The sequence below is a fragment of the Eptesicus fuscus genome, chromosome 6, assembly GCF_027574615.1.
Source record: "Eptesicus fuscus isolate TK198812 chromosome 6, DD_ASM_mEF_20220401, whole genome shotgun sequence".
NCBI lineage: Eukaryota > Metazoa > Chordata > Mammalia > Chiroptera > Vespertilionidae > Eptesicus > Eptesicus fuscus.
The window spans coordinates 8,133,232-8,155,398 of record NC_072478.1 but is presented as its reverse complement, the minus strand read 5'-3'; the positions used below and the strand labels follow the sequence as shown (position 1 = coordinate 8,155,398).

Genomic DNA, 22,167 nt, shown 5'->3' with positions numbered 1-22,167 from the left:
ATGCTGGAAAGGTTTGGGCTGGTCAGTGAGTCTGGCCTCCTGGAGGGCTCTGAGGGCCTGCCATCATGCCTGCCCCACCGCTCCTTCCACACTCCTGGGCCCAGAAGGTTCCAAGTTGAAAAAGATAAAACCATGTAAATCTGCACAGGCGGTTGAGGCTGCTGGAAGAAGCCCCGGGCCTTCGTGGTGCACTTCCCTCTCCTTGCAATCCCACATTTCTCTGAAACCAGCCAGGAGGAGCAGCTACCCTGGCAGGGAAAGTGGGCAGCAAACAGGCGGGGGACAGAGGCTGTTTGGGGGCAGCAGGCACAGGGTCACAGACATGGGTTCAGGACTTGGGCCTCCTTTGCTTCCTGACACAGGCATGCCCTTGGGCAGAAAAAGGAGGACTCTGAGGCAGCTTTCACTGTTCTCTATGGAGGCCCCAGACCTGCAGGTGGTGGCCCACATACACCCAGAGCAGAGGGCCCTGCCCCTGTACTCCCCCACTGTGCAGGGCTCAGCCTGAGCCTGGGACCTGGCTTGAGGAAGGGGTGCCTGGGTCCCTCAGGGTGGACATCCAGGGCTTACCACACAGCCTGCCCACCCGCAGCAGCCTTACCTGTGTCCAGGGCCTGTGGCACCCCGAGAGAAGGGAGCCTGGAGTTGGATGGCCGGCGATATATCACATGCACACGACCCTGCTCAGCCTCCTTCGCTGCCAGCCCCTTCTCCAGGGGCTCGATAAAGAACTCCTCCTCCTCCATTCGAATCAGGCCAGCCTGCAGGGCAAAGATGAGATGGTTCAGATTCCCAGAGCACAACAGACAAGGTGGGGGAGCAGCGAGGAGGGTCCCAGAGGGCAGAATCTCCCACCTGGCAGAGCGAGGTGCTGGGCTGGGAAGGTCATGGACGGGCCTTAGGGACACCATTTGCCCAGAGTCTTCACTTCTAGTCCCTAAGGCCAGAGCCGCTGGACTGTGCTGAGCCCTGGCTGGGGAAGGGACTCTGCCTACGTCATTCCCACCCCCATCTTCCAACCTGCGGCTTGTTAAGCCAAACTGTCGAAAACAGCCTGAAGGAACTGAAGTACACTATGAGCCTCTGTGTGGCCCCAGGGGGACACCAAGATTCACCAAATATAAACCAGTGCCACCCCACCCTCAGGAGCCCCAAGTCCAAGGCAAAGATAAAAACTGTCCGTCAGGGCTGACTCTGCCCACAGAACTGCTCAGTTTACCCCAAACAGTGTTTCCAAAGTTGGGAACCCAATACTCGAAAGGATCAGATTTCTTGTTTCAAAATTGGAATTCCAGCTTTCCTTGGAAAATGCAGGCTCAAACCACAGTGGGCTTCACGTTGCCTGGCAGGAGGTACCATAGATGGAGCCTGTGCCCCTGCACCCCACTGTATATCCCTTTATCCACATCCGTCACCAGCCCAGACTCCACAGCAACTAAACTGCTGCCTCTTTATAAGACCACCCTGGTGCTTCTTTCTGGACCTGTCTCCATCAGGATTCAGGCTGCACTGCGCTCCGACATCCAAGGCTCTCTGCCTGCCTCTCCTGCCCCCAGCTCACTCATGTCACACCAGACTCTGGGACAGCCTGGCCTTCCTACATGGGGTGCACAGCCAGGCCTCCCTGCCCCTGAATTGACCTAGCCCTCAGCTTGGCCATCAGGTAAATTCTGATTCTCCCCTCAAGAACTGGCTAAGAACCCCCCCAACCACCACCTCCATATGGCCCTGCCCGCCCCTTGACCATGCTTGGTCACAGCCCCATCGTCCAGCTCCCACACTTTGATTTTTTGGTCCAGTATCTATAAACCAGTGGTTTCAAACTGGGGCCCCCATTGTGTCAACCTGCAGATATATTTCCTTTAGATCACATACTTAGACTCATTCAGGGGTGTGTTTTGCTGTTTAAAAACTACTTTATTGAGGTATTATCAACATGTGAAAAGCTGCACATGTTTAATGTATGTAACTCCATGAGTATGGGAATCAGTATACACTTGTGAAACCATCACCACAATCAAGACCATAAGCATGTCCATTACCTCTCAAAGTTTCCTCCCATCCCCTTTATTATTACCATTAAAAAAAAAAATCTTCACCCAAGGATATTTTTTCCATTGCTTTTTAGAGAGTGGAAGGAAGGCAGGGAGGAAGGCAGAGAGAGAGAGAGAGAGAGAGAGAGAGAGTGAGAGAGAGAGAGAGAGAGAGAGATTGGTTGCCTCTTGCACACACCCCAACCAGGATTGGGGGATCAAACCTGCAAGCCCTTGAGCAGGAATCAAACCTTCGACCTTTTGCTGTGAGGGCCAACATTCTAACCACTGAGCAACACTGGCCAGGGTCACTTTTTTATGTTAAGAACAGAACATAAAATCAATTCTTGCAGTTAATTTTAAGCATACTGTAGAGTGTTGTTAGCTATGGGCACTATGCTGTGTAGGGGATTTCCAGAACTTACTTACCTTGCATAACTGAAATTTTGTACACTTTGACCATTACTTCCCATGTCCCCCTCCCCCAGCCTCTGGCAATCACCATTCTACTCTGCTTCTATGAGTTTGACTGTTTTATATTTTATATATATACTAGAGGCCCAGTGCATGATTGAATCATGCACGTGTAGGGTCCCCTACATGCTTTCGCTTTTCGCGGTGGAGCTGGGTGCCTGTCCGCTGGTGCCGGAGCAGACAGGCACCCAGCTCCCCCACTTTTGATGGTCCGCGGCCGCTGAGGGGGGCTACCCTGCTGTTGAGAGGCGCAGGGGGCGGGACTCCCGTCCCCTGTGCCTCTCAACGGCTGCTGAGGGGGGCTGCCGCGGACACCTGGCTACCCTGCCATTGAGAGGCGCAGCTGGGTGTCCGCGGCAGGCCCCCTCAGCGGCCGCGGGCCATTGAGAGGCACAGGGGGCGGGAGTCCCGCCCCCTGCGCCTCTCAACAGCAGGGTAGCCCCCCTTAAGTGGCAGCGGATCCGTGCCTCTCAATGGCCGGATAGGCCACCCCGAGTCCCGCCCCCCAGCCTCCCGCCGCCCAATCGTGGGCGTAGCAGAGTGATGGTAATTTACATGTTACTCTATTATTAGATAGGACTAGAGGCCCAGTGCACGAATTTGTGCACCAGTGGGGTCCCTCAGCCTGGCCTGCGGGATCAGGCCGAAACCAGCTCTCCAACATCCCCTGAGGGGTCCTGGATTGCGAGAGGGTGTAGGTCAGGCTGAGGGACCCCACTGGTGCATGATCAGGGTCGGGGAGGGATGCAGGAGGTTGGCCAGCTGGAGATGGACCGCGGGAGGGCTCCAGGGCAAGTCCAGCCCTTCTTGCCCAGTCCCAATCGGCCGGACCCCAGCAGCAAGCTAACTTACTGGTCGGAGCATCTGCCCCCTGGTGGTCAGTGCACGTCATAGCGAGAGGTTGAGCAGCCTTAGCATATCATTAGCATATTATGCTTTGATTGGTTGAATGGCCGACCAGTTGACAGGACACTTAGCATATTAGGCTTTTATTATATAGGATAAGTGAGGTCATGTTGTATTTGTCTTTCTGTGTCTGGCTTATTTCACTTAGCATAATGTTCCTCAGTTTCATCCATGTTGTCACAAATGATAGGATTTCCTTTTTTATACTAGTAAAGTCTGAATAATATTCCATTGTACATATTCCATTGTAATATTTCTTTATCAATTAGTTGTCCATAGATGGACAAGCAGGTTGTTTCTATGTCCATTGTGAAAAATGCTACAATGAACATGAGAATGAAGGTATCTCTTTGATCTCTTTCATTTTCTTTGGATATATACCCAGGAGGAGGACTGCTGGGTCATATGGTAGCTCTATTTTTAAAAAAATACATTTTATTGATTTTTTACAGAGAGGAAGGAAGATGGATACAGAGTTAGAAACATCGATGAGAGAGAAACATCGATCAGCTGCCTCCTGCACACCCCCTACTGGGGATGTGCCTGCAACCAAGGTACATGCCCTTGACTGGAATCGAACCCAGGACCCTTCAATCCCCAGGCCAATGCTCTATCCACTGAGCCAAACAGGTCAGGGCTGGTAGCTCTATTTTTAATTTTTTAAGGAACCTCCATATTATTTTCCATAGTGACTTAAACAATTCACATTTCCACCAACAGTGCACAAGGGTTCCCTTGTCTCCACATCCTTGCCAACACTTGTTACCTTTATGATAATGGCCATTCTAACAGGTGTGAACTGACATCTCATTGTGGTTTTGATTTGCATTTCCCTGATGATCAGTGACACTGAGCATTCTTTCAGGTACTTGACCATTTATAGATCTTTGGAAAAAATGTCTATTCATATCCTTTGCCCATTCTAAATCTGATTATTTGTTTTATCAGCTATCGAATTGAATGAGTTCCTTAAAGGTTTTGAATATTAACTCCTTATCCAATACTAGTAGCCCTTTTGCAGGAAGAATCCTGCAAGCAGCTGCTGCGGCCCGCCCCCATCTGCCCCGCCCCGCCCTGCCCAGCCCGGGCTTTCCCTCTGGCAGCCACCTTGCTTTCAGCTTTTCCTCCCTCTTCCTTCTAAATTGTCTTCAGTCTTCACTCCTCCCTCCCTCAGCATATGCAAATTAACCACCATCTTTGTTGGATAATTTGCATACTCGCCCTGATTGGCTGGTGGGTGTGGCTTGGGCATAGCGAAGGTGAGGTCAATTTGCATATTACTATTTTATTAGGTAGGATATGTCTTGAAACTATTTCTTCCAATCTATAGGTTGTCTTTTATTTCTTTTGCTGTGCAGAAACTTTTAAATTTAATATAGTCCCATTTGTTGATTTTTGTTTTTGTTGCCTGTGCAATTGGTTTTATGGTTTCAGGTCTTATTTTAAGACCTTAATCCATTTCAAGTTAACTTTCATGAGCTGTGTAGAATAGGGGTCCCATTTCATTCTTCTGCATGTGAATGTTCAGTTTACCCAACACCAAATATTTTTAAAAATGTATCCTTATTGTTGAAAGTATTACAGATGTCCCCTTTATTTCCCCATTGATGCCCCTCCTCCCCACTCCTGTCCCTTCCCAAAACTACCCTTTCCTCTTTAAGTATTCTTGGCTCCCTTATAAAATACACGTTGACCACATATGTGCATGGGTTTATTTCTGGGCTCTCAATTCTGTTTTAATAAATGTCTGTTTTTATTTCAGTACCATATTGTTTTGATTAATATAGCTTTGTAATATAATTAAAATTAGAATGTGTGATGTCTCCAGATTTGTTCTTTCTCAAGATCGCTTAGGCCAGTGGTTGGCAAACTCATTTGTCAACAGAGCCAAATATCAACAGTACAACGATTGAAATTTCTTTTGAGAGCCAAATTTTTTAAACTTAAACATCTTCTAATGCCACTTCTTCAAAATAGACTCGCCCAGGCCGTGGTATTTTGTGGAAGAGCCACACTCAAGGGGCCAAAGAGTCACATGTGGCTCGAGAGCCACAGTTTGCCGACCATGGGCTTAGGCTATTCATGGTCTTAAATATGTTAGGATTGTTTTTTATTCTTTTGGATTGCATTGAGTCTATAGATGGCTTTGGGTAGTATGAATATTTGAATAACATTACCTCTTCTATTCCATAAACAAAGTATAACTTTCCATTTATTTGTGCCTTCTTTAATTTCTTTCACCAATATTTTACAATTTTTAGTGTATAGATATTTCAATTCCTTGGATAAATTAATTGCTATATATTTTAGATGCTATCATAAATGAGCTTGTTTTCTTTATTTCTTTTTCAGCTATAGAAATGTAACTGATTTTTGTATATTGATTTTGGAGTCTTTTGGACTTTTTATATACCAGATCTGTCATCAGGAAACAGAGACAATTTTACTTCTTCCTTTCCAATTCTGATGCCTTTCATTTCTTTTTCTTGCCTGATTGTTCTGGCTAGGACTTCCAATACTATCCTATATAATAAAAGGCTAATATGCAAATTGTCCTCTCGACAGGGAGTTTGACCAGGGGGTGGGGCCGGCTGGCCAACCGCCCATGGTCCCTCCCTCTGGCTGGTGCTGCCCTGATTAGCCCCACCCCCCATCAGGGGTGGGGCCGGCTGGCCAACCACCCACGGCCCTTCCCCCCCGGCTGGCCCAGCCAGATCAGCCCAGATGGATCCGGGCAGGCCAGCCTGACCCCACCTGTGCACAAATTCACGCACCAGGCCTCTAGTGTTGAATAAGAGTGGTGAGGGTGGACACATTTGGCTTGTTCCTGATCTTAGGGGGAAATTTTTCAACCTTTCACCATTAAGTATGATGTTAGCTGTGGGATTATCATGTATGACCTTTATTATGATGAGGTGTGTTCTTTCTATATCCAATTTGTTGAGAGTTATTATCATGAAAGGAGGTTGAATTTTATCAAATACTTTTCTGCATCTATTGAGATTATCATATGATTTTTATCTTTCAATCTATTAATGTAATGTGTCACATTTATCAATTTGCATGTGTTGACTCATCCTTGGATCCAAAGGGTAAATCCCTCTTGATCATAGTGTATGATCTCTTTTATGTACTGTTGAATTAGATTTGATCATTTTTATTGGAATATTTGCATCTATATTCATCAAAGATGTGGGCCTTAGTTTTCATGTCTTGTATCCTTATCTGGCTTTGGTATCAGGGTAATGCTGGCCTTGTAGAATGAGTTTGGAAGGGTTCCCTCCTCTTCAATTATTTGGAAGAGTTTGAGGAGGACAGGAGTTAATTCTTCTTTAAATGTTTGGTAAAATTCACTAGTGAAGCCACTGTACCTGGGCTTTTCTTTGTTAGGAGACTGATTACTGATTTAATTCCCTTACTTGTTATTGGTCTATTCGGCTTTTCTATTTCTTCAAGATTTAGTCTTGGTAGGTTGTATGATTCAAGAATTTATCCATTTCTTCTACATTGTCCAATTTATTAGTGTATAATTGTTATAGTAGTTTCTTATGACCCTTTCTGTGATATCAAGTGTAGTATCTCTCTTTGATTCATAATTTTATTTGATTCCTCTCTTCCTTTCTTGGTAAGTCTACTAAAAGATTTGTCAATTTAAAAAAATACCCAGCTCTTAATTTCATTGATCTTTTGTCTTTCTGGTTTCTATTTCATTTATTTCTGCTCTGATCTTTGTTATCTCCCTCCATCTTCTAATTTTGTGCATAATATATTCTTTTTCTAGCTTCTTGTTTATTTGAAACCTCTCTTTTTTATTGTAGACATTTATCACTAAATTTCCTTGTTAGAATTGCTTTTGCAGTATCACATAAGTTTTGGTGTACTGTTTCAATTTTAGTTTAAGATATTTTTTATTTCCCTTTTGATTTCTTCTTTGACCCTTAGGTTGTTCAGGAGTGTGTTAATTTCCACATATTTGTGAATTTTTTGTTTTTCCTTCTGCTATTGATTTCTAATTTCATACCATTGTAGTAAAAGAAGATAACTGGTGTGATTTTATTCTGTTACATTTGCTACTATTTGTTTTTTGACTTACCATATATACTTGAGGAGAATGTGTATTCTGCTGCTATTGGATGGAATACTCTTTTAGGGTAATTTGGACTAAAGCTCAGTTCAAATCCAATGTTTCCTTACTGATTATCTGTCTGAATGATCTATCTACTGTTAAAAGTGGGGCACTGAAGTCTCTCACTGTTATTGTATACTTATTTGTTTCTCTCTTCAGATCTGTTAGTATTTGATTAATGTATTTAGGTGCTCTGATGTTGGGTGCATATATATCTACAATTGTTATTATTCTCTTTATTAATTGACCTCTTTATGATTGCATAATGACTTTATGGTCTCTTGCTACAGATTTTGACTTAAAGTTAATTTTGTCTGACATAAGTTTAGCTACCCCTATTCTCTTTTGTTTCCCATTTAGGTGGAATACTTTTTCCATCCCTTCACTTTGAGTCCATGTGTATCCTTAAAGCTGAAGTGAATCTCTTATATGCAGCATATAGTTAGAGCTTGTGTTTTTATTCATTCAGTCATTCTACACCTTTGACTGAAAAATTTAACTCATTTACATTTAAAGCAATTGCATTGGTAAGGACTTACTTATGCCATTGTGTTGTTTTATGACTATTTGACAGTTCCTTTGTTGCTTTATTTTTCTCTTGATGATTTTCTACAGTGGCATAATACAATCCCCTTCTCTTTATCTTGTATGTATCTACTATAGAATTTTGTTTTGTGGTAACTTGAGGCTAACTTGAAATATATTATAGATATAACAATTTGTTTTAAGTTGATAACAACTTAAATATGATCTCATACAAAAACTCTATCCTTTTATTCTCACACATTTTATGTTTTTGATGTCACAATCATGTCTTTTGAAAAAATATGTTTTTGTTGATTTTTAGAGAGAGAGGAAGAGAGAGAGATAGAGAGAAACATCAATGAGAAAAAAACATCATCGATCAGATGCCTCCTGCACATCCCCCACTGGGGATGGAGCCCACAACCTGGGCATGTGCCCTGACCAGGAATCAAACAGTGACCTCTTGGTTCCTGGGTTGATGCTCAACCACTGAGCCACACCAGCCAGGCACAATCACATCTTTTTATTTTGTGTAGCTATTAACATATTATTGTAGCAACGCCTATTTTTATACTTTTCTCTTTAACTTGTATACTAGAGTTAAGTGGTTAACACACTATGTTATAATATTTGAATATTCTGAATTTGACCATGTACTTAGCTCCAAATTTTGTTTGGTTCTTTTTTATTTTCTATCTCTGTTGAACATTTTATACTTTTCCTGATTTTGTTAAATTGTAGCTCTCTTGGCATCATTGGAATAATTATTTCGAATTCTTTGTCAGGCAATTAATGTATTTCCACTTCTGTGGAGTTGTTCTGGAAGTTGACTGTGTTCCTCTAGTGGTGTCAAGTTCCCCTGATTCTTCATGATCCTGGTAGCCTTGTGTAGATGTCTGCACATTTCCTAACTTCAGTAAGGAAAGACCCTCACCTGCCGGTGGAGTGCATGCTGTGACCTGGATCTAGTGGTGTAAGGTACCAAGTGTGGGGGGTGTGGCATCTCTGGGTCTGGGTTGAGGAGAAACATGATGGTTCATTGGCTCAGGCTGGTAGGATCTATGCTATTAATAACTCCATGGTCCTTGTAGGTTGCTATAGGAGTTCCACAGTGGCTACAAGGGCTGTTTGGGCCTTTAGTGGTATCTCCAGATCCAGTGGCTAGCTACCAAGGCAAGCAGTAGTGGTGGCCAGACCTAGTGGTGTAACACACTTGCTTCAGGTGCCTGTGTAGTGGCAGGGACTGGTTGTTGATACTGATGTAGTGAGGAGGAACAGGGTCAGCAGTCAGAACTCGGACTAACTGCTGGGTACACAAGTGGGTACACAAGTGGTCACAGGCCGTGGCTGTCAGTGTGTACCCCCAGGGGGGGGCAAGGTCTCACAACAGGCATGCACATGGCAGTGGAGCCTGATGACAGGAGTCAGGTTGGTGGCACGTGTGCACAGCTGGAGAAGCTAGCTCATAGCACGTGAAGAGTGGTAGGGTTCAGCCACAGGGGTCTAAGCTAGTATTATGTACTCACACAGTCACAGAGGCCAGGAAGTGAGGACAAGGGATGGAGGGAGAGGAATTCAAGCATCTGGTGTCTGTGAATATGAAAATCTATGAGGAGAAAACCTCAGCAATGAAATCTTTAGGATTGTGGTGGCTGTGATGGTCATTGGGGTCTTTAGCAGTGAAAGCTGCTGGGTTTCTCTGTAGAGCAGATCATGGGAAACCACAGTTGTACTCTCTGTGTGTCTGATACTGGTGGCCCATGCCCTTGTTCCTTGTTCCCAACCATCTCTATACATCTCAGCTTTGCCTATTCCTGAGTGGAGTGAAACTGAAGTAGGTCCTTTGAGTGGTGCCCCGAAAGTCTGGAAAAGCTGGTAACTCACCCCACTCTCCTCCTTTCTCATTGAGGAGAGGGAGCTCCCTCTTGATGTTGAGCAGCATCAGTCTGGGGGCTGGGATGATGCTGGCCAAATGGAGTTGTTCTTCCTTCCTGTTTGTGAGGTTATTCTCAGGTATTCTGTTCCACTGCATTGCTGGACTCCTGAGCTCTCCAAAGCTGTTTTTGTTCATGGGTAGCTGCCTAATTGTTGATCCTTGCTGAGGGACAGGCTCTTCTACTCTGCAAACTTGGTGACCTCACTCAGGAGCTTTAGAAAGACCAGAGCTGTGCTTGGTGAGGAGCTCTCTACAAGAAAAGCGGGGTTCATGTTGTTTCCTGATTTTCAATTATTTTAGTAAGCATCCCAGGAATAGTCTGTCTAAAAATCTGAAAAAAAATTTTTTTTTGGACAAGAAAACAAGGCATAGATTGTGGGCTATGTTTTGCTGATTTTTTTTTCTAGGAATCTTATTTTCCTGCTGCCAGTGGCATGTGTATCTGGTTGTGCATATAATTTTTATTAATAAGAACCAGTTTCCTTTCCCAACTCTATAAATATTAAAGAAATCCCTGAAGTATACTGTTCTAAAGGGATTCAATTAAGAGTGTTGAACAGCCTGGTGCTCTGTGGAGGGGGACTCTGTGACTGTCTGCACAACCCCACAAGAAGAGAGGCTCAGAGAGGATAGAGAGGTTGTCCCTGATCTTCAGATGCCACTTCAGGGGCTCAGAACCCGCTAGTTCTCTGGTCATCAGATCAAATCACCAGTTTCAGATCCTGGTGAATTGTAAGATACCTATCTACCTCTCTTCTGTGGTGCCCTGTCCTTTTGCTGTTTGGTTTAGGATGAAATAATCATTAGAAGTAGAAATAAAAAGTTAAAAATTTATTTAAAAATCCAAAGGCTTAACAGCTATTCTCTGTTACTTTGAATTTTAAAGTAACTCAGAGTTGGGGTGTCACAGGAAAGCATGTGAGCATTCTGTCCCCATCTGTGGGTGCCCAGTTTGCTGAGCTCACTGGCTCCTTCCACGGAAGCCATAGGCAGCCTCCCACTAGTTCGTAACCCGCACCAGATCTGTCACTCAGTGTTGTCATTTTTGCAACCTCTGGCACTAAGACTGTGAGGTGCCTGTCAAGGTAGCAGTGGTAACAATCAGAATAAAAAGAAAACAGGAAGCTGATCCAAAAACAGAAGGATCCAGACTTTGACAGAGGACAGCAGCGTGCATCTGCATTAGCTCACTGTCTCCAAACTTGACCTTGCTCGGAAACACACACGTGCACTTGTCACAGGAATCCCCAAACATGCTGGCATCTGGTAAAATTCCAGTTCCTCGAGCTATTTCGCTCTGAGAGCAATGTATCCCTTCATCCCTTCTTTTTTTCTTTTACAGATCCTGCCTCAGGTTTATTTGTCCAAATAGCACAGGAGGACACCAGCCCCATGCAGACAGCAGCCCAGGGTCACACCAGATGTAGGGAAGTTGGTCAAGTTTGTGGCTGCCACCCCTTGGGATATTGGACTTGACCTCCTTGGCTCTGCGTGGGCCTTGACAGCCTCAGTACACGCTCTCACGGCCTTGGCGTTGTTGGCCAGCACCTTTTTTAGGCCTTTCTTGTTGTGTTTCTCAGGAACTTGGGGTCTACCCCCTTAAGAGATTTGTATCTTTGTGATCTGGATTTCTTGATGTCATTTCTGTGCCATTTTTGGGACTAGTTGTGTGTGGTGAGGTTCTTGGACTCGGCCATGTCTGCACCAAAGCCTGTGGCTCCTGAAGTGCCTGGGATCAGAAGAGAAAGCCATCCCTTCTTTCTTTTGGAAAAGGATCCACAAGATTCCTTTGGACTACAGGGCAAAGGCCTCAGCCTGCCCTGGCCTGGTCTAATGATGGTCTAGTACAGTGGTCGCCAACTGGTGGTCCGCAGACCACTGCAGGTCCGGGAGGTCCGTAAGGTTGGCGACCGCTGGTTTAGTGGGTGCATTGCCAAAACCAGGTCTGCCACTTAAGAGCATCTCCCAACAGCCTAGGGAGACCGAGGCAACCCGGGAAGTTTTACAGGGAGGGGCCTGACCCAACCGCTGAAGTCACAGGTGTAAGAACTGAAGTCTCTTCAGATTGAAGCCATTCTGTCCTAACCAGCAGGGCTCCTTCACAGCTCAGCATCACAGAGTATGTTTTGCATGTTGCTTTTCCCACTTTTCCAAAAGGAACATCAACCTTCAGTGGGGAAACTGGCCACCAGCAAATAAGAACAATCTTGTGGGTTAGGAAGCATCTGTTCTCTCCCCTGCATCTCTATCCGCTTCTGCTCCATGCTTTCCAGAATACTCTCTTCTGGAGGGGTCTCTATATGGACACCTTATGGCAGAGTCCCTGTCTCCCTTGATCTCTGCCTTATTCAGGTGGATGCAGGTTGTCTCCATGTGCCATCCACCCCCATCCTTTTTCTTGGGGAGCTGCCTCTCCCACTGGTATGCAAAGCTTGTCCTTCCAGATCAGAGGGGAGGCTGTGGCCAGAATTGAGGGACCACAGACAGGGTTGTCCCTGAGCACCATAGGGCCCCCATGAGTTCACCTCTCAGGCCCTGCCCCTACTTGGGCCTGGTTTCAGGCCTTCCAGGTCCTTTGCGTCAAAAAGTCCCCCTTTTGCCCTAAGCTGTCCAGAGTCAGTTTCTGAGGCTTGAAACCATGATGCCCCAATGGACATGTGCCCCCAGTGCTGGGTGCCATGCCCAGCCATGTGCTAAAGAAAGCTGACCCCACTTTGATGAGCAGGGTGGAGAAAGAGACCTCAGAGGGAACAAGCTTTGATGCACAGCCAAAAGGCCTGGTTTCAAATTCTGGTCTTGGGCCAGTCCTGTTCCCTTTGCAGCCCCCAGTTCCCTCACCTGCAAAGTGAGGAGTTAGGCAGGTGAGCAGTTATCCTTCTGTAACTCTAATAGGATCGATGAGAGCAAACTACAAGCAAGAAACCTGCTCCTCTCCTAGATCATCGCCTCTACCTGCAAAATAAAGGTCAAGGTCTCCTTGGGGCCACAGCAGTCCACTCTCTGCATCCAGCTCCCTTGGCACATCATCCTATAGCCTCTGGACTTCATTCCTAAGAGACCTGTGGCACCCGAGGAAGCCCCAGGTTGGAGTCCCCATTGTTAGCAAGGTGTGATGTATGGGGCTTCAAATTCAAATTCCCTCAAAATTCTACATGGCAGAATTCTCCATCTCCAGACTCTAAGGCACAAAGAAGTTAAGCTGATTGCTCAGATTTTTCAGCAGACAGGAGAAGGCTTAGGAATATAGCCCTGCCCAACCCCTGTAACTCCCGACACCGGCCCCCAGGAGATCCAGCATGGGGCAACCAACTCCAGCACTTCTTCACCACCATCACAGTTTTGCCATATGTTGTTTTGGAAAATTCTAGCTGGATACTCCTGTCTGCTAAGACCCTGCGCCTGATTCCTAACCTCTCTGCTACAAAAAATTACACAGGTATTAAAGATCTATTAGCATCAAATTGAGACACCTTGACTCAGTCAGAAAATTTAAAATAGAATCAAAAGGAAAATAGTTTTCTCACTATGAGATTCATATGTTTTTTTTTAAAATGGGTAATAGCTTATCTGAGCTATAATTCACATATCATACAATTCACCCACTCACAGTGTACAGTTCACTCATCACCACAATCAACCTTAAAACATCATCACCCCAAAATGAAACCCATAGACATTAGCAGTCCTCCCCATTCCTCCCAATCGCCTACATACATACCAGCCTTTGGAAACCACCAATCATCTTTCTGTCTCCATGGATTTGCTTATTCTGGACATTTCATACATAGAATCATACAGTATGTAATCTTTTATGCCTGATTTCACTCACCTAGTAAAGTGTTTTCAAGATGCTTATGTTGTAGAATATGTCAGTACCCAAATTCCTTTTTTATTATCAAATAATATTTCACTGAACAGATATACGACTTTTAATTTATCCATTCACTGCTTAATAGACGTTTGGGTTGTTTCTATATTTTGGCTCTTATGAATAATGCTGCTTTGAAGATTCATGCACATTTTTTTTGTGTGGACATATATGTCTTCATTTCTATTGGGCACCTTCCTAGGAGTAAAATTGCTGGGTCCTATGGTAACTCAATGCCAGACTGTTTCCCAGAGCAGATGCACCATTTTACGTTCCCACCAATATTGTGTGTGAGAGTTGCAATTTCTCCACATCCTCACCAACAGTTGTCTTTTTTCTTCTAGCCATCTTCATGCATGTCAAATGGTATTGCATTGTGGTTTTGTTTTAATTTCTCTGATGACTAAGGATGTTGAGCATCTTTTCACATGCTCATTTATCATTTCTCTTCTTTGGAAAAATGACTATTCAAACTCGTTGCTCACTTTTAATTACATTATTTTCATTTTTACTGAGTTGTAAGAGTTCTTTATGTATTCTAGATATAAGTCCCTATTAGATATTTGAATTGCAAACAATTTCTCTCATTCTGTAGGCTGCCTTTTTACTTTCTTGATGGTGTTCTTTGATGTTATAAAAAACTTTCTATTTTTATTTTTGCCATTTGTACTTTTGGTATCTAAGGCTTTGCCTAACCCAAAGTAACTCCTATATTTTTTTAAATTGTGTTACAGTTTTAGTACTTACATTCAGATCTATCATCCACATTGAGTTGATATTTTATCTGATGTGAGGAAGGGTCCAACATCATTCTTTTATATGTGGATATCCAGTTGTCCAGCACCATTTGTTGAAAAGGCTGTTCTTTCCTCTATTGAATTGTTTTAGCACTCTTGTCAAAAATCAGTGTAAGGACTTATTTCTGGATCCTTAGTTCTGTTTCATTGATCTATCTGTCTGTCCTTCTGTCAGTACATACAGTACGATTTCTGTACCTTTGGACTAAGCCTTGAAATCAGAAGGTGTGAGTTCTCTAATTTGGTTCTTCTTTTTTCAACATTGCTTTGTCTATTATGGGTCTCTTGTATTTCCATATAAATTTTAGGATCAGCTTGTCGATTTTTGCCAATAAGCCAGCTGGGATGTTTTAGGATCCAATGTTTTTATGTAATGTTTGGTGCCATATTAAGTTATCTTTTATGCCAACCCTCAGGGAACAAGAGGTTAGAATGAGAGCCCAGACTGCATAACCAGGTGTGTGACCTTGAGCAAGTCAGAGCCTTGGAGAGTGGAGAAGCAAAGAGGCATGGTATATAGCTCTGCTGCTAAAGGGAATCCTTTCAACAGCACCTGCCTCAGTTCTGCTTCATGTCTCTCTCCATCATCCCTCACCTGCCATTTATGTAGCCCAGACCTGATTTCAAAAAATTGACCTCTGTATCTATTCCATTGTGATCATTTTAATTACAAACCAAGGCATTTACCATATATTCTGGAAAGGAAAGATATGCAATGTAAAAATAATTCATAATTCAACTCTAATAAAATGGGGCAAAAATTGTCAATAAAAATTAAAGAGTGGATAGAAGAAGAACAAAAAAAGTAGTTTAATTGTATTCTTTTCTTAATCTTCCATAGAAGGAACAGCAGTTATTGATAAGCTGCTAAAGTTGATAGATATAAGTTTACAAATACTATTTGAATTTATAAAAGCCAGAACTAATAAAAGTAATATAACTGAAGATGGAGGAGGATAGATCATATAGTAAATATGGAAGACTAGAAAAACAGCAAAAAAGGATAAAAACAAACATAAATAAGATGACAGAAGTAACAACAAATAAATATAACAAAAAACAAGTGGTCAGGTTGTTTTCAACTATCTCTATGACTTGCAAACAAATGTTGAAATTTATGCAAGTCCAGAAGAATTTTATAGACAAGACTTTCCATTACTTAAGGAACCAACATCCACAACATTACTGACTAAGGAAGGTAGGCCCAGCCCCAGTATGATGGCCTGATGTAAAGTGATGTATGTCTCTGTGCCAAATGTCAACAGAGCCTAGCCATTAATGGCATGGCCCCCCGGTTACTCTGCTTCTGTTGTCACTCTGAGCACCGGCTGTGTGGACTCTCTATTCCTGTGTTAAATGAGGATGAGAACAGCAAGTGTATAGTTATTGTGAGGTTTAAACATTTTCAAGCACCTGGAATCATGCCTAATAAACTAGGTCGTTATTATCAGTATCATTATTAGTAACATGAAATGCAGCTTATCTAGAAACATCTGTAATAAACAATTTTAACAGAGGGTTTCAAGATGGAGGCAGAGTAGGAGAAAGCTACCCTTACCTGGAATTACAACCCAATTAAAGAACAATCATCCTGAATAAACAACTGAAGACTAGTTGAAGAGGAGTCTGATAACCAAGGATTTACAGAAGTAGCCACATCAAGACTGGAAAAAGTGAGGGGATGCAAAGGGCTGGCCCTGCTCCCACAAGTGGCGGCTGAGGTTCTGGACGGATATCTCAGCTGTGGGAGGTTTCCCCTGAGAAGCGTGGGGCCTAAACCCCAAGCCAGACTCCCCAGTCCAGAGCACCAGAGCCGGGAAGAGATGCCCACAGAACATCCAGTTGTGAAAAGCAGTAGGGTTTCTATCAACCATGGAGAGATGGAGTCTGCTGGGGTCAAAGGCACCCTCTTAAAGGGCCAACACATAAAATTTCATTCACAGTCACTCACCCTGGGCTCTGGTGAAAGGAGGATGGAGTGAACTAGGATTGTGTGAGGAGAGACAGGGGTTTGTGGATCTGGGGAGGAAGATGGTAGGACAGCCACCAGGATCCCTGTGCTGAGTCATTCTCTGATACTGCAGGTACCATCTTTATTGGGTGGAACACTCCACTCCATGTGGCAGCTGCATGAGGGAAGCAATTGCCCCACATTCTTGCATCACCCTGGGGAGCTTATGCCATGCTGAGGAGTCAGCTGCCTTGGCCAGGGCATAGAGGTCTAGAAAAACTCAAGATGTGTCAGTGACTAAGATGTTTGGCTTTGGGCCAGGGACCATTTACCTCACTTTCTAGTGAGCCTGACTGGCACTTCCCCCTCACAGGAGATCTGATAGAACAATGCCCCCAGGCGTCCAAAAGACCCAACCTCCAGGCCCTGGTGGCCCTGCCAAACAGGGGCAAAACCATGACAGTCTGAGTTGTGTGGCTCTGCAGCAGAGACACGCCCGGCCTAAACAGCACCTCTCCCTCACAGAAGATCCACTAGCCCCATCACCCCAACTTTGTTAGAGGCTCTTTCAGTGACAGCCTCACCGGTAGCTTGCAGGCAGAGGCAGATTTCAAGGTGCCTTGGGCTTTTGCTGACCTGTACCCAGGCCCAGGGCTAATTAAAGGTGGCCTTTGTGTGCAGCTTGGTTCTGCCCAGGTGCACCCAAGCACAGCAGAGGCAGTCACAAACGGTGGATCGTTTGTAGCTCCAAACAGGTTGCCGAGGGCCAGGCACAGAGAGTATCTGACATTGGGCTGCACTAGAGTCCCTCCCAAGAGACTGATAACCAACGCACCCAGTGGCCAGGTTCAGACATCAGAGCAGGGTCCAATAAGTTTCACAAGCTGTGTACACAAAGGGAAATCTCAGCAGGCACTAAAGCCTGCTGAAGGGAATTCTGCTTCATGTGTCAGCATCTGCACAGTAGCTAGCACGCTGTGGTCAGAGTTGAGCCTCACAGTCAGCCTGAAGGTTGATCCCATGCATGAACAGGCCAATAGTAATCAAGACTCACTTACAGTGGGAGGGCCCACATAGCCCACACAAAGGACATTCCCAGAGCACTCAGCTCAGGTGATCAAGGAGACTGTGCCACTGGGTACCACAGGACACCTACTACATAAGGCCACCTCACAAAGACTGGGAGTCAGAGCCAATCTATTTAATTCATAGAAAAAAAACACAAAGAAGCAGCCAAAACAAGGAGACAAAGAAGTAGGCCCCAAATGAAAGACAGGAGAAATTTCCAGAAAATAGCTAAAGGAAATGAAGATAATCAATTTATCAGATATAGAATTAAAAGTAATGGTTATAATGATGCTCAAGGAACTTAGTGAAACAAAATGAAAAAGGAGATAAAAACCGTAAAAATGAACCAGTCATAAATGAAGAATACCATATTAGACATCAAGAACACACTGGAAGGGCCCTGGCTGGTGTTGCTCCATGGTTAGAGTGTCAGTCCATGCAACAAAGGGTCACAGGTTTAATTCCTGGTCAAGGGCACATAACTGGGTTGCAGGTTCCCTCCCGGCTCCTGATTGGGGTGCATGTGGGAGGCAACCAATCAATCCAATCAATGTGTGTCTCTCTCACATTTCTTTCTTCTCTCTCTTTCTTTCTCTCCATCCCTCATTTCTTTCCTTCCACAGTCTCTGAAAAAGCAATGGGAAAAATATCCTCAGGTGAGGATTAAACAAAAAAGGAGAATACACTGGAAGGAATTTAAAGTACATTGCATGAAGCAGGGGATCGAATCAGTGATTTGGAAGACAAGGTAAAACACACACACACACACACACACACACACACACACACACACAATTAGAACAGCACAAAGAAAAAAGAATTAAAAAGAATGAGGATAGTTTAAGGGAACTTTGGGACAACCTGAAGCATAACAATATCTGCATCATAGGGGTAGCAGAAGGGGAAGAGAGAGAGAGGGCAAGGATTCAAGAAACTAAAGAAATAGTGGCCGAAAACTTCCCTAACCTGGTAAAGGAAAAACACATGCAAATCCAGGAAGTGCAGAGAATCCCAAAACAAGATGAACCCAAAAAGGCTCACACCAAGACACACATAATTAAAATGGAGAAGGTTAAAGACAAAGAAAAAATCTTAAAAGCAGTAAGGGAAAAGCAGTTAATTACCTACATGGGAGCTTCCATAAAACTGTCAGCTCATTTCTCAACAGAAACATTTCAGGCAGAAGGGAATGGCATGAAATATTCAAAGTATGAAAAGCAGGGACCTACAACCAAGACTACTTTACCCAGCAAGGCTATCATTCAAAAAATTGAAGGAGAAATAAGGAGCTTCCCAGACAAGAAATGTTAAAAGCCTGCTTTAAAAAGTATAAGGGGGAAAAAATAGGAACATCACTAAAATTATAAAATGGCAGTAAATATGTACCTATCAACAATCATTTTAAATGTGAATGGCTTAAATATTCCAATCAAAAGACATAGGGTAGCTGAATGAATAAGAAAATAATATACAAAGATATGCTGTCTACAAGTGATCCACCTCAGATTGAAACATACACACAGACTAAAAGTAAAGGGCTGCAAAAAATATTTCATGCAAATGGAAATTTTAAGAAAAGGTGGGAGCAATGCTTATATCAGATAAAAGTAACTTTAAAACAAAGGCTATTGTAGGAGACAAAGGATACTACATAATGATAAAGGGAGAGAGCCAACAAGAAAATATAACCCTTGTGTGCACATAAAGGGAGAGATTGATAGTAATACAGTCATAGTAGGGAATTTTAACACCCCACTGACATCAATAAATATATCTTCCAGACAGAAAATTAACAAGGAAATGGTGGCCTTAAATGACACACTAGATTAAATGGATTTAATTGATATCTTCAGAGCATTTTACCCCAAAGCAACCAAATATACATTCCTTTCAATTGCACATAAAACATTTTCTAGGATAGACCACAATCAAGTCTCAATAAATTTAAGAAGACTGAAATTATAACAAGCATCTTCTCTGACTATAATGGTATGAAACTAGAACTCAGTAACAAGAACAAAACAGAAAAACCCCCACAAAGACATGGAGGTTAAATAACATGTTACTAAACAATGAATGGATTAACACTGAGATCAGAAAGAAATCACAAGATACCTTGAAACAAATGAAAATTAGAAAAAAACAAACTAAAATCTATGGGACACAGTGAAAGCAGTCCTAAGAGGGAATTTCATAGTATTACAGGCCTATCTCATGAAATAAGAAAAATATCAAATAAACAATATAACTTTACACTTAAAGGAACTGGAAAAAGAATGAGAAACAAAGCCCAAGATGAATAGAAGGGAGAAAATAATAAAGATCAGAGCAGAAATAAATGAAAAAGAGTCTAAAAACACCCCCAAAAGATCAATAAAACCAAGAGCTGGTTCTTTGAAAAGATAAAGATGACAAACACCTTTAACCAGATTTGTCAAGAAAAAAGAGAGAGAGAGGATCCAAATAAATGAAATCATAAATGAAAGGGAAGTAACAACTGACATTAAAGAAATACAAAGGATTGCAAGAAAATACTACAAAAAAACAATATGGTAACAAATTGGACAAAATAAATAAATTCCTAGAAACTTAGGATGTTAGGAAACTGAATCAGGAAGAATCAGAAAACTTGAATAGACTGATTACAACTAATAAAATTGAAACAATAATAATAATAAAAAAAACTCCCACAAACAAAAATCCTTGGCCAGATGGCTTCACAGGTAAATCTTAAAAGCCCCTCCCCCCCAGAGTCCCAAGCATTCAAAAAGAATAAGCACCTATCCTTCTCAAACTATTACAAAAAATTCAAAAGGACGGAAGACTCCCAAGCTCATTTTATAAGACCAGCATTATCGTAAATACAAAACCAGATAAAGACACTACAAGGAAAGAAAATTGTAGCCAGTATCCCTGATGAACATAAATGCTAAAATCCTCAACAAAATATTTGCAAACCAGATCCAGCAATATATTAAAAATATCATATACCATGATCAAGTGATTTTTATTCTGGGCATGCAAGGTTGGTGCAATATTCACAGATAAACATGATACACAACATAAACAAAATGGAGGATAAAAACCACATGTTCATATCAATAAAGCAGAAAAAGCATTTGATAAAATCCAGTACCCATTTATGATAAAAACTGTCAGCAATGTGGGAATAGAGGGGACACACTCAATGTAATAAAGGCAATAGACAAGCCAACAGCCAATATCTTACTCAATGGGCAAAATCTATAAGCATTTCCCTTAAGATCAGAAACAATACAGGGATATCCACTTTCACCACTCTTATTCAACATTGTACTGGAAGTTCTAGTCACAGCAATCAGACAAGAAGAAATAAAAGGCATCCAAGTTGGAAATAAAGAAGTAAAACTATCATTATTTTCAGATGATATGGTACTATATAGAGAGAACCCTAAAGATTCCACCAAAAAGCTACTACTAGAACTGATAAATGAATTCAGTAAAGTAGCAGGATACAAAATAAATATCCAGAAATCAGTTGCATTTTTATATGCCAACAATAAACTACCACAAAGGGAAAATAAAAAAACATTCCTATTCACAATTGTTTCAAAAAGAATAAAATATCTGGGAGTAAATTAACCAAGGATGCAAAACACCTGTACTTGGAAAATTATAAGAAATTGAAGAAGATACAAATAAATGAAAGCATAGACCATGTTCATGAATGGGAATAATGAATATTGTTAAAATTTCAATACTACTCAAAGCAATCTATAGATTCAATGTAATTCCTATTAAAATACTAATTGAGTATTTCACAGAATTAGAACAAATGTTCCAAAAATTTCTATGGAACCACAAAAGATCCGGAATAGCAATAGTGATCTTGAGAAAGAAGAACAAAGTTGGAGGAATCAAGCTACCTGATATCAAACTATACTACAAGGCCACAGTAATCAAAACAGCATGGCATTGGCATAAAAACAGACTTATAGATCAACAGAACAGAGGAGAGAGCTCAGAAACAAACCCATGCCTTTACAGTCAATTAATATTGACAAAGGAGACAAAAATATATAATGGGATAAAGACAATCTCTTCAATAAATGGTGTTGAGAGTATTGAACAGCTATGTGCAAAATAATTAAGCCATAGCACCTTCTTACACCATATGTAAGAATAGACTCAAAACGGATTAAAGACTTAAATGTTAAACGTGAAACCATAAAAATCCTAGAAGAAAACATAAGCAGTAAAAGCTCGGACATTCCTTGTAGCATTTTTTTTTTTTTATTATTTCAGAGAGGAAGAGAGAGAGAGAGAGAGAGAGAGAGAGAGAGAGAGAGAGAGAGAGAGAGAGATAGAAACATCAATGATGAGAGAATAATTGATCGGCTGCCTCCTGCATGGCCCACACTGGGGATCAAGCCCACAATCCTGGCATATGCCCTCACCCGGAATGCAACCATAACCTCCTGGTTCATAGGTCGATGCTTAACCA

The 22,167-nt window shown here is 42.5% G+C and overlaps 1 protein-coding gene across 1 annotated transcript in view; it reads right to left on the bottom strand.

The window, feature by feature from the left end:
* Positions 1–22,167, bottom strand: part of ADAMTS2 (ADAM metallopeptidase with thrombospondin type 1 motif 2) — a 255,810-nt gene that overhangs the window by 159,274 nt on the left and 74,369 nt on the right. Inside the window, exon 3 of the mRNA XM_008151418.3 lies at positions 602–761. Coding sequence (XP_008149640.2) covers positions 602–761 — 160 coding nt within the window. The remainder of the gene's footprint in view (positions 1–601; positions 762–22,167) is intronic.